General features: G+C 40.4%; 1 protein-coding gene across 1 annotated transcript in view; it reads left to right on the forward strand.

The window, feature by feature from the left end:
- Positions 1–13,645, forward strand: part of col18a1a (collagen type XVIII alpha 1 chain a) — a 76,238-nt gene that overhangs the window by 41,334 nt on the left and 21,259 nt on the right. Inside the window, exons 3-6 of the mRNA XM_054615091.1 lie at positions 2,968–3,509; positions 5,880–5,963; positions 8,434–8,505; positions 12,349–12,427. Coding sequence (XP_054471066.1) covers positions 2,968–3,509; positions 5,880–5,963; positions 8,434–8,505; positions 12,349–12,427 — 777 coding nt within the window. The remainder of the gene's footprint in view (positions 1–2,967; positions 3,510–5,879; positions 5,964–8,433; positions 8,506–12,348; positions 12,428–13,645) is intronic.

A 13,645-nucleotide genomic window follows, 5' to 3' on the forward strand; every position in this document is an offset into this window, starting at 1 on the left:
AACCTGAATTGAGATTGCACTTAAAATGCTAATGGTGAACCTTGTTTATACCCAGACATTTTTGATCCCTGAGAAGGAATGGCTAGACCTTTGCTGACAATACAGGCTCATTGAACAGGCTTTAGCCAAAGCATTCCTTTGCAAGCTTAAAGCAGGTCAAACCCTTTTTTTTATTTCTTTAGATCTGGTGATGAAATTGTCATTATTTATCCAAGCTTTCTTTTATTTATTTTTTGAAAAAGTTGATTATTTTTGTTTTTAGTGTTCGTCTGGTTCATGAGAATGTGTCTCCTTTTGGAAAATTCTGAACACGTTTCTAACAGAGTGCACATCTGGTTGTTGTGAGTGATGACTAATATGTGTTCTGCTAATAAGGGGTTTGGGAAGCTTGGAAGCTGTCTGCACGAGGAGGATGTCTGCTGTTCATTTGGCAAATGCATAAGAAAATCAGATGTTTGAAGTATGTGTGACCATCTCTGCTTGAGATGGGACAACCAGACTCTGTTTGAGAGACATCACATTCCATTTTATCACTGACCTTGAAGTTTAATCTGCATACAGATCTAATAGATAGTTATGACCAACAGCTAATTTATGGTTCACAAATTTCTTTGAAAACATTCAAATTGTTGAAGCAAGTGAATTGCAGCTAGCATTGACAAATCTCAGTACAAATGTTATCATTCACACATGCTCAGTTATGGAGCGTTTCTGCTTTAAAGATTGCTCACATGTCAGCTTCAGCACCCATAGCAGGAGGATTACAAATCTAAAATGGCATGCTTTATCACGTAATGTATTTCACAACTGGATAACATAGTTTAGCCTTTTTCAACCCTACTCTAATGTGCATAGATGGTGCAAATAAGAGGGAGCCAGGTTCAGACATGTGAGCACAGGCCCACTGTAGAGACCCTCCAGGTTTCTCACTCTGATTTCATCAGAGCAAACATCTGGTAGACCTGGTGCAAATGAGCTAGTTGTTAACTGCCATTCATGTAGCAGTCATGGACTCACAGTCCACTTAAGGAGCTCTGAAGCTAGCAGTCTTTGTATCCGTCTGAGTCAGTCCTTTCATGTTGAACTTTTTCTAAGTTAGATAGAAAATGTCTGTTTCAGGATTTTAAAATTAAGAAAGGTTTATCAAGGTTTTATCAAGTGCATTGGACAAACAACATTTGTAGTGTATTTTATAAGTAGATATTCTACAGACAAATATTTAGTTATTGATTCTATTTTAATATGGATTCAAGCATGCTATATTGGATATATGGTAATTGGTTTTCCACCATTGTACTATTTTGAAATTGATTTTTACTGTCAACTTAAGCAGCAAATCTCCCAAAAGTCTTTCAAACTTTTTTTTCCATTTATTTCACTTATCTAAACATGCTTCTCCAGATTTGCTTGGTATTTTTGAAGCCATCTTTATACTATCAGTGCTTAATCTATTTATATTCTGGTCACATATTAAATTGTGCATTTGGGGAGGCATCTTCTTCAGAAATGTCCGTCTGATTGGTGCGGAGGAGAACTTCATATTTCATACTGGAAAGTATTTTTATAGCCATCCTGTTACAGTGTGACTGGTTTCTCTGTTAGCTCGGATTCAAATGAAAGCATCTTCAGTTCTCAGACAGCGTTCAGAAAAAAAGGTTTATAGCTGTACAGCAGAAAGCAGGACCTCGGGTTCAGCTAAACACCTCGTGTGTTTGAGCTCTCAACAAAGCCGACTGCAGACCTCACTGATCTCCAGTGGGAAGGCTTTGAACCGGGACGATGGAGCTCGCACATTAGTCACCAGGTGGTAAACCAAAGCATTTCTTCAAAGCACCCGAAACGACGTTGTCTTCTCCCAAAACAGTGATTTCTCTTTTAACATGAGGAAACATTATTTTTGATCAAAGCCGAAAAACTGTAGTCTCAAGTTTGATGCTAGTAAAACATCTCCACCGTTATGTGAACACATCACTCTTTGTGATCCTTTTATTTCCTAAACGTCTCCCATCATTATGCAGTGACCTCGCCGAAGTCACCCTTGGTGATGGAAGAGTGAGCAAAGATATGCAGGAGGCCCAGCTGTTGGTCTCTGTGCGCCCCGGAGCAGTGGCATCTAACAGATGTCACACAAGTCGGAAGTTTGTTTTTTTGTTTGTTTTTTTAGTATCTTCAGGAATGTGATGGATCCGAATCAAGAGACCACATCTAAAAGCTATAGCTCCTATAACACCTCTGTTTCAGACTGCTCTATCACTAAATTAGATCATAAGGCTTGGACCTTTTTCAGTTGACTACGATAGAGCAGGAAAATAAAGATTGTTTTCTTGACACATTAGACGTTGAGTTGTTTTTTCTTTGATACTGAGAGCGAAATCAGCCAACTCTTAAGTCACATCTTCATGTACTATATGTATCTTCTAGACTATGCCTTTTTAGTTCTCCCTTCAAATTTGGAAGTCTAAGTTTCCCTTGCAATGTCTGCTTAAATAATCTGTTCATAGTCACATATGGCCTATCCCTTTGGCTTCTTTGGGTCATGTAGACCTTTTCCATATGTCGGTCTAGAAGTTCTAAAATGTTTTGTGTTTGTTTTGGTCCCCTGAGTAGAGTAGCTCTGCCAATGCTTCTCGTAAAAGCCTACAGATTGGTTGGAGGCAGTTGTGGTACTTTCCATCCACATTTTATGAAATGTGTTAATGCCCTTTACATCACTTCTGAAAGGAAAAAATCTTTGACCTATTATGCTGATGATTTTTTTTTGTATGTTCTTGTGCAACAAAGACTACGGTCCTATGCAAGTAGCAGCAGCTGTTCCTGCATCCATCAGGCACATTCACTTTAAGTCAACCCCCAGCAGCCTAATAGAGCCTGTTCTAACAATGTTCCCTGCCATGCAGCCCTCTCTTCTAACCTCCTACATATTTCATGCGTATTGTGGCCTCACATCCTTTATCTCTCCCCCTCTAGAAGACACTGGACTCTCTCTGCTACAGCTGATTGGGGATCCTCCTCCAAATACGATCCCCCGGGTCTATGGGCCCGACAGCATCCCCAGCTATGTCTTTGGCCCTGAAGCCAACACGGGACAGATGGCCCGTGCCCACCTGCCGAACCCATTCTACCGAGACTTCGCCCTCATCTTCAACCTGAAACCCACCTCTGAACGGGGCGGCGTCATCTTCTCCGTCACAGATACCTTACAGAAGATCATGTATGTGGGTGTTAAACTGTCAGACGTGCAGGGCGGCAACCAGAATGTCATCCTGTACTACACGGAGCCCGACTCGCAGAAGTCGTACGAGGCGGCCAGGTTCCTTGTGCCCTCCATGATGGACACCTGGACTCGTTTTGCCATCGCTGTGAGGGATGACAAGGTGAAGTTCTACCTCAACTGTGACACGGTTCCTTTGGTGAAACGCATTGAGAGGTCCCCGGACGAGATGGAGCTGCAGGCCGGTGCTGGGGTCTTTGTCGGGCAAGCTGGAGGAGCTGATCCTGACAAGTTTCTGGTGTGTACACAGGCTTCATCTCTTTTTAACATAACAATATTCAGGCCCGTGAAATCAGGAAAATAAATTATTTAAGGGCTATGTAATATTGAAAGATATTCTGGATTTATCTTTAAAAGCTTTCATGAGAGATAAAGGAATGTTTGCATGACACTTCTGCACTGAATAAGTCAGAATAATTCTTGTATTGGAGTCGGGAGACTGCACATTTCCCATCATCACACACTTCTTTCTAGGACCGACATAAGCTGTGAAGAGACAAGACTCCTGCGGCGTGAAGTGCAGTGTCATGTTTTGATTTTCCACAGTCAATCATGTGAAACTTCTTGACCGAATAACTCATATGATTTCATTGCTTAAATTGGCCTACTCTAAACCACTACATAAATGTCTGAATCACTTCACCATCTTCTCGGGAGTAGACTGCACATAATTGGTAGACCTCACAGTTGGGATGTAGTTAACTTCAGTCATTTGACTGCTGTAAATCCCAGCAGTTGACCGCAACAACTGTTGACCTTAAAGGGTTATAGTAGTTCACCCACAGCTACCTGTTCGGACAGAACATGCAACTGCTGCAGGCGTTGACGCTCTTATTTTTCCAGACACTCTTATTTTTTTATAGCTTAAGTTATTTACCCACTTGGGAGCACTTTACAATGAGTCAAACAGTCACTATTGACTGATTGTTTTATGATTCATTATTTACTTACAACCTGGAGGGAAATTACTATTTGGACTCTAGTAATAGTTTGACAACTATAATCCCAGATATAAAAGATGGATCATTACTTAAAATCTTTTGAAGTGACAGCCAAAAATACAATCCAGGTACCTTGAGGGTGTGGAGATATCTTAAATGTTTTTTTTGTTGTGCTTATCTTAGAAATATGCTATTTAAAAATTGTGTACTGTCTTGGATGGAAGCTATTCAGTGACTTTTAATAGATGGCTTGCTTTTATCAGCATTCCAACATTACCTTTCACCTTTTGAGTTACACTTTAACATGACGATGATGCTTTTCTTTGTCGATTTCACTGTTCGGTGTTGCCAAGTACGAGTCCTGCTGCTTCAATGGGCATAAATGACCTACGTGTTGTGTTATTAAGACTGATTTGAGGCCATAAAGCAATGAGCGGCACAAGCCTACCAGCGAGCTAAAAAAAGGGACATATTCTGGGGATACTCCATCCGCTGCTTAAGAGTATATTTTAATAACAATTATTATATTTTTACATCATAAAAAATTAAGAGATATTTACACTGCTAAATATGTCAAAAGTCAAAATGATTACTTCCCATTTGACTGCAAGCCCTTGAGATAATGTTTTTAGTATTGTCCAAGCTGTAACATTATCTCTCCTTCCTCTGTCAGCTGTAACACTTCCTTTAATCATTTTAATTACAGCTGCCTGTTTTGCTGTAAACCACTTTGTAACTCTGCTACACACAGTTGGAGCTTTTCCAACTGCACATATGTGGTATTTCCTTGTGGTCGGTTATTTTGTCAGAAGGATGTATTACAAACTGCTTATTTGGATGGGGAACCTAACCTTCTTTCTTCTTTCAGGACATGTTGGCCATGTGCCATGTTTTGACCTTTGCATGGCCCTAAGCTGGAGAGGTCTTGTAAATTTAATTTCTCCAATCAAATCAAGACTTCACGAGCTTATTTTGCATCTAAATATTTACATTATGCATTTATAAATAGGAAGATTCATGCTGAAACTTGATTTGTTTAGTGGATGTCCCTTTTTTGTATTATCCATCACTAGGAAACCATGTTGCAGTGACAGTTTAGTCCCTCTCGTGCATAGGATCTTAGACTTATTGTGAAGATCTAAAGCAATTTGTTAGAAAAGACCATGACACGACGACTAAACATTGTGCAAGTTACAAAGAAAGAATGAACATTAAAAGCCTGTGTAGAGAAATGGTTTCAATGTCAAAGAGCCTTCAGTGTTTATCTTCAAAGTCCTCTTTAAAAAATCCATTTGAGGTTTTTCTCAGGACATAAATGTGTCCTGAAGAGTCGACTTCAAATAACTCAGCAGCAGAGAAGCCACCTCTTCATTCAGTCCTAATGGCCCTTTGATAGGCCTTCAGATAGCATTCATGCTGTCTGTGCAACTATCCTGTATGGGAACATGTATCAGATTAAGTGTGTGAGATAAAGATAGCGGCACTTCACAGGCCGACGCTAAAAATGGAGACATCAATAGCCGCCCTGATTTCACGGAAATGGGGGAATTCCTTGAAATATAGAAGATAAGATAAGCATATTTCTATGTTGAAAGTAGGACATACTGTGTGTATGTGTGTGTTTGAGAACAAATGCTGATCTCATGTTATTTAATGTTTTGCGATAGGGGGTGATCAGCGAGCTGAGGGTGGTGGGAGACCCCAGAGCTGCCGAGATGCCCTGTGAAGAGGATGACGACGACTCAGATATGGTAAATTACATTTAATCACATTGTGAAGATACTTGACAACATGTGATGAAACGCTGTGCTGTGACTGCAATAAATAGTCCTATTATATGATAGAAATATAAAACAGTATTTGATGTCCAGATTGTGAACACATTTCAACTTTGAGCTCAACCCCTCCCCCAAATAATTATGGTCCAATCATAGCTTAGCAAAAGTTACCAGGCATTGCAGGTAATTTCGAGTTTATCCAAAACCAAAACAAATGAGCGAAGTGTGAGGAATTGATTCTGTTTATCTTCTCTAATGTTAGTTCAGAGCATTAGCATGTCCTGGCTAACCAAGCGTTACTTGGCATAACAACCATAGAGTATCAATATCTAACGAGGTCACATTAGTTTGTGTGGTTGCAGCAGGCAACCTAACCTTGTGATTGACAGGTTGCTACCATGGCGATGTCAGGCCTGAGTGTTGTTTGTGTCCAGGTCTTAAATCTGTAATCCTTACACAGTGTGTTTTCAGTTCATGACAATTAATTGTAACATTTTGGTCGTCTAAGAATATCCTTTTTAGCGTTCAGTGGTGCTCCACCCTGTCCTGCCACTTCTTGGTGCAAAAAAAAACAACAGGTTGCCTACGGCCAAACACCAAGATGAGGACCGCGCAAAAAGCCAAACTCAAGGCTTCAAAACGGCAGTCCTTAAACCAATGGGTGACGTCAGAGTGAAACCGTCCACTTCTTCTATATAGTCTATGGGTTACAGGTCCCAAAAGAAAGACTTTTTTCACATCTAGCAGAACCACTGTAATAGTATTTATTCGCTGTGGGTGAAGCCAGTCCTGGATGCTATCAGAGTTCAGGCCTAATGTTAGCAGATTTACAGCCATCATGTGCATAGTTAAACCCCCTTTACAAGATTAGCTTTTTAAAAAGAGTCAGCTGGAAATGTTTTCAACCAAGTCATGGAGCTAAGATTAAGCTAATTGGCTAACAAGCTGCAGCTGATGAAATCTTCCAGCATCTGCCAAAATTGATGTTCGCTGGCTAGCAACGAGAAGCCTGCTTTAGTCTACATCTGTCTGAAATCAGGGACCCATCTTTTCAAATAGGCTATTACTAAGAATTTTGCTGGTGGATCTACAACTGCATTAGGGAGAAGCCTTAAGTATTGCTATTTTACTGTTCTTTGTTGAGTTATTCCAGCATTTTACATAAATTATTAGCAATATTAAATCTGTAACAGATAAGAGCCCGAGCAGCCTTTTCAGCGCCGACCCTGACCACCCACACACAAACACAGGTGCCTCTCTGCAGCCCACCAGCAGCCTTTACTGTTATTTAGTGAAACATTGCCTTCACAGCTGCTCTGCACACTGAGACCACCAAAACCTCGACCTTACTGACAGAACAAGGTTCAAGATTTTCCCGCTTGTTGTCATCAAACATTTAGATGTTGTCTGGTTTAGATGGGAGAATCACATTCCAAGTGGAAATGACAGGTTTCCCATTTCAAATGTCTTTTATCTCAAATGCTAACCTCACACACAGCTGTTCAGAGGACACATTCAAGGAATTGCATTACCAAGACATTTTGAATCCTAGGGCAGTATATGAGACCTAACTTACTATCTGTTAATTGTCTTATACAACAAATATACAAGCATTTGACTTAATGACATTATAAGAGAGACATAGAGTAACGACGATTGAGGTAAGCACGCCCTATACACAATTGAGTAAGGCCTTACAATTCTTTTTTTTTTTCAATAAAGATAGTTGCTGGGGACAAACAGCCAATCAATGGCAGTGGTTGTAATTATAGCTAGTTTATTTTAGGTTTTATTATATAGCAATGTACTATGTTGTAAATTATTGTTATTGTGTATATCGCCATATCTATTAAAACACTCTGCTCTGACGCGTTTATGCAGTCAATAATTAGGTACAATTACATCATTTTTTTCATGTTTTAGAAGGAAAATGAATGAATGGTTGTCTTCTGCTTTTAACCACAGACAGAAATCACATTAACCTTGAAAGACATGAAAATATGATCCCACCCCAAACTCATGACTGTTTGGTGTGTGTTTGTGAGTTTCTCTCTCTCCCTCTCTCTCTGTCTCTCTCTCTTTCTCTCTCTCTCTCTCTCTCTCTCTCTCTTTCTCTCTCCCAAACACAAAAAGTAAGGAGGACCCCACAAGAAAATCTTGTCTAGGGCCCCCTGTTGTCTAGAGCTGACCCTGATAGATGTTATGTAGTTATGTAAAATACATACATGTGCTGTACACATATTCAATAAAACACTGCTAACTAAACAGCAAAATTCCTTTCGAATTTTACCGAACTTAAAGTAGAGTTCATGAAATGACACACATGGTGGAAGGACACATGCATTTTAAAGAAGATGACAGGTTCTTAACTGTCGTTGCACTCAGTAAAACAACGAAAGATCTTGCTGACATAAAATTGAAAATGTCTGATTGGTCTCCTCAGGCTTCAGGTGAAGGAAGCGGCTACAGAGAAACCAGACCCCTACAGCCAGCTGTGGAGAACCGTAGAATGACGGTATGGAAAAACTTTGTATTTATTATTGAGCTCTTTTACTTGTTACAAAGGACAATATTTACACTTTTGTTTTTCTTCATCATTTAAGCTTGGTTAATTGATGTTTAATTAATAACGGTACTGTTCCTTGCAGCTATTTTGCTCTTATTCTTTTTGGTACATTATATTGAAACATTATGGGTTTGGTCTACCATTTGGTCTCTGGGAAGTTGTGTAAAAAACTATAAATCGAGAAATGGGGGAGTGAGAAGAAGAATAAACGAAGAATACCGTATCAAAACAGCTGACCAAGCCAGACATGCAAAGCTTGCCGACAAAGATTATTAGCAGCGGACCGTGCTTCTGCATCCCAGTCTTAGATATACCAACGATGTCTCCAGTTACTCGCTATAAGTGAGTGAACACTCATCCCTCAAGAGAGATTAAAAACTGCTGAGTTGATGTCTGGAAATGGGGCTGCTTCTGTCTTATAGATCTGGGGACAAAGACTTTTTACATAGAGAGTTTCCTCTTGTCAGACTAGAAAGGGAAATTACCTCGGGGAGTTAAAACTGGGCTTTTCTAGAATTTAGAAGTTAATTACATTCCTCTGAAATTTATAGCGGCCTAGAAAGAAAGTAAGGTCAGCAAGAAGCATGTCCAGTTTCGAATTAATGGAAGTTTCAGCGCATTTATTTGGCATGAAGTGTATTCTTTAAGAGCAGGGATTTACCTGGTGTCAGGTGAGGCGTGTGTGCTCTGAATAGATCTGTGACTTTTAAGTTGGATGAAGGCCTAACCTAATGGATATGGCAAGAAGACCCACAGATACTAGTCTATTACCCACCATGCACATTTGCACTGGATCATTCACTCACACTGTCATGCCCACGCTAATTTCCCCCTCTTTTTCAGATACTCAATACTCTGGATGTTCTTTTATCTTACGGAGTCTTCCTTCATCTCTCCGTTTGTCACTCTCTCTGCACCCCCTTGTCATTCTGTCTTCCTCTCTCTGCTCTCTGTCTCTCTCACACTCACACACGCAATCAGATTCTTCAGACACCCACTCACATCCTCCCACCCTTCAAAGATAGCCACGCAGGCTGAAATGTACCACAGCCTCCACCATCAGTCTGCACCACCCGCCTCTGTTGCGTGCATGCACTCCCACTCACAATTACAGTGGAGAGTTAGAAAAAACAGATGTCAATTTGGACTCGATCTGATCCAAGTCAGAGCACCCCCCCCCGGCTTTGTTATTCTTACTGGTTTCTCTATCAACGGTGTGCTGTAGCTGACAGAGGTGGAAAGAAAGTTTGAGAGGGAGGGGGGGCTGGGTCAGGCACCGCAAGTCAGAAGTCTCCTTAACATTACATTATATGGCTCTATAACTTTTATAAGGGGCTTTTCCATCTGTTCAGTAGGCGTTTATCATGCAGTATGTAATGTATCACAGCAGCTGGCATCTAATGCCTACCTGCTGATGTTTTTTCCCTCCGAAATCTGGGAACAGAAGGTAGAACCTACACTCTGAGGAACTGTCCAACCGCTGCAATTAAGGCAAGTCCGGGCAGAGCCAAGTTACACCGGGAGAGTTGTACAACTAAAACTTTCCATTTTGTCATCCTGGAATTCGTGATGATAGCTGGCAGAGCTAGTCAGTCACCCTTAGCAGTGTCACTGTTGCAGTCCAGAGTGTCTCCTCCAGCATGAAACCCAAAGAGGAAATGTTTCAAGGGCTTATTTCTAGCTGCATGTGACACAAATTATCGTTTCAGGTAGACAACCGCTTGGTTCTTATTAGCAATTTGTCTGTCCTGTCCTTTTAAGACGGCTTTTATGAATACTAAATGTGAACACATCTATGGATTTTGTGTATTAAGAGGTTTCAGACTCGACCTGACTTGAGACTTAACTTGGTGACTGTTGACTATTAAAAACTGCTCTAATGAATGTCGTTCTCATGAATGTTATTAATAACACACAAATAACAGACATTTTGACCAGGTTTTGAGCTGAACAGGGGCTGTTGACCTGATTGTTGCTGTGATATGTGACAGCTGATCCATTTTGCAATAGTTAAACCGAGTGCTGAAGGAGCTTTTGTGTCTCAATTCAAAATTCAAAGTAGCTAACTGATTTGCCAACAGGCATGTTTTGCATTTAGTATGCAATTCTCAATCAAAGGCAGCAATGTTGTGGGAAAAAAGGAAAATACTTGTTTGTTTCTGTAAAATATTTTTACCAAAGCCAGATTCCATTTTACAATGCCATGGCCAATGGGAGTCAAACACTTGAGAGGCAAACCTTGGGTGCTGCAGATTATAAACAGCCAGGCTTCCTTTCTTTTATCCTTATAGCAACCAGAAAAACAATCCAGTGAGTTCACTCTGCAATACTTCGTAGGACATGCAATAAAGTAAAGAAATAGGGAGAAAAAAAAACATACACTGTTGCAGAGGTGGAATACCTTCATTGCCGAGGGAGCTGCATACCTGCTCTTAGATTCACGGGGTCATGTGGTTCAAATCCATCAACACTATGTTCTAAAGATCGGAGCCTCCCACCCTTCAACCCCAGCTATGATGGATAAGTAAAGGAGTGAACAAGCAGGGTATTCTTTATCACATTAATACATATATCAACTTCGAGCCGTCACTAGCGGTCCGGCCAAATTCTTAGCATAGCCAGCGCTGCGCAACGCAGCGGGGAGAATTCCTTTAGAAAGGAAACCGGTTAATTATCAACAGTGGCTTCACTTTGCCCCCTCAGCTGCCCCCTCTCCTACATTCTTTATCCCACTCCTCTCTTGAATTCCACAGGTGACAATTCGAGGTGTGTCACCGGTGAAGAATGAGCTTTTGACTGGGGGGTAGTTGCTTTATTTCCTCCCCCTCTCTGGTCTTTACCCACAGGCAGTTTGGGAGCCCAACAGAAGTGAGCCCTCCTCCCCCGACCTTCAATAACTCCTGTTGCTCCTCTCAGTCCTGCTGTGTCGTTAGTGACGGAGGACTGTTGGTAGACAACAGACTGATCTGTCTTTCCTATGTCCACAAAGACACTTTACTAGACAGGGTACACAAAAACATAAAAAAAGTATGATTTCTAAATATATTAAGCTATTTCATCTGATGTATTAATTCAGTCATAAAAAGGCAGTGCAAAGGTCTAGGAAATTTTAAAGTGGTCATAAATGTGATGATTGATGCACGCACACAAAACTAAATACCTTATCTTTTTCGTAAGTTAGTATTAGACTATGTAGTTTTTCTAGTTTAGCTCAGCAGGTTAAAAATGGGGCTAAGAGTTGCAGCAATAAGTTGAACAGACTCACAAATACTAATGAAGGTTGCTGTAAACAAACTCAATCATTGTACTCTGGGTGTCATGATAACTCTGGGCTGTGTTCCCTGACAGCCTTAATAATGTTCACATACAGGGCCCAGGCATGAGATGTCTGACAGCGATAACACATAAACTGCAATTACCGAAAACAATAAGGATCCGCCAAAATAAGATAGAAAAAGTTTTACTCTATGCTTGGTTTACTGTGCACATGTTGACTCAATCATGTTTACCCTGTTTAAAAGGCTTCGCGCAGAGCTGGGAAATGACCTTGTTCGTTAGGAAGAGAGCTTTGGCTGCACAAACTATAAACATAAGTGGGATTGAATTGCAAAAATGCCTACTTTTTCCCATGCGGGTACATGGCTGTTGCATTGTTTATTCAATGTGGGGGGCTACAAGTGGAAACAGAGCCATACAATCTAGAGTTAGCTTAGTGCAGCTTCCAGTACATGTAATCCATTGGCCCTTTAAAAAAAATGTATCTCTCTCTGTTGCATGATCATTCCTCTGCAGACTCCTACTCCACCTTCCCGGCCCATTCCGCAGCCACCACTGACCAGGAAAGAGGAGGTGTCAATGGAAAGAGAAACAGGTGAGTTTATCTGGACACAGTCAACACTTCCTGACAAGAGACTGAATTTTATTTAACTCAAAGATCACTCACAAACACAGTTCTAAGTTATGCTAGCAGAGAGAGATCAGCACTAACATGAGATGGCATATTGTTTCTGTTTCTGTTACATTTCTATACTGGACAGATATCAAAGTTTAGTGTACTGTTTTCTTGCTGTATCACTGTCTTTCATACATTCATAATTTAAAAGATGGGAAATATGTATTGTACTTCCACATGCTGACACGTGACTTAGCTCACCTGTTGGGTACTGAGGGGGAATGTTTGTGATGGCACATGGTGTTACAGAGTTCATCTTCCTTGAACGTACATAGCTGAGCTAGTTAGAGCTTGCTACAAAGGAAACGCAATGACACATGTCTCCATCTAGTGGACATAGTGATTAATGCAACAGTGGTTGGAAGGCTCTCATTAGTAATGAGCACTGAAGTGTCAGGGGTAGGAGCTGCTTTCTGTGGGAATTACATTAAAATAGATAACGTGGAGCAAAGAGATATTTATATTTTTAACCATCCAGGGTTGTAGTTGACTTGAGGATAATTCACTCCCATCTTACTAATTGATTAATCCACAGAGAACATGACACAGATTCTTGTCTGTTATGTAGTTCATTTACAGTATTATATACTCCACATGGTATTCCAGTGGAGCATACTGTATGTGAAATTGTGCCATGAAGGCTGTAACATTTCAAAATGTCCCTCTTTTCCACCATCTGGTGGTAGAGGCTTGAATGACAGTGGTCTCATTTGTATCTTCTGATGGTTGCAATATAAAGTATACAAACATATTGACTTTAATTAAGCGTCAACACTCATGCTTAATACAATATAGGTCTCTGATGAAGCACTCAACGTAACTCAGTAGTCGTTGTGGGATGCTCATGTCAGCTCATGACAGAGACAAAACCAGTAGTTTTGTCTTAGCGAGAAAATTCCAACTAGCGCTGACTATTCAGACAATTCAAGTACACTATGAAAATTCAACTAGTAGATGGGAAGATAACAAAAGGGGCTGTGATGAACTAGGTTTAGATCAAGTAAAGTGGGTCAATTGAATGTCAAAGAAACAGCATCTTGTGTTCTCATTTGACTAACTGGGAACTGGTTAATTTCACATTGTAAAATATTACTTGGATAATTACCCTCCTGTTTTTTTATACAAAATAAAATGTTA

Source organism: Anoplopoma fimbria, chromosome 16, assembly GCF_027596085.1.
Source record: "Anoplopoma fimbria isolate UVic2021 breed Golden Eagle Sablefish chromosome 16, Afim_UVic_2022, whole genome shotgun sequence".
Taxonomy (NCBI): domain Eukaryota; kingdom Metazoa; phylum Chordata; class Actinopteri; order Perciformes; family Anoplopomatidae; genus Anoplopoma; species Anoplopoma fimbria.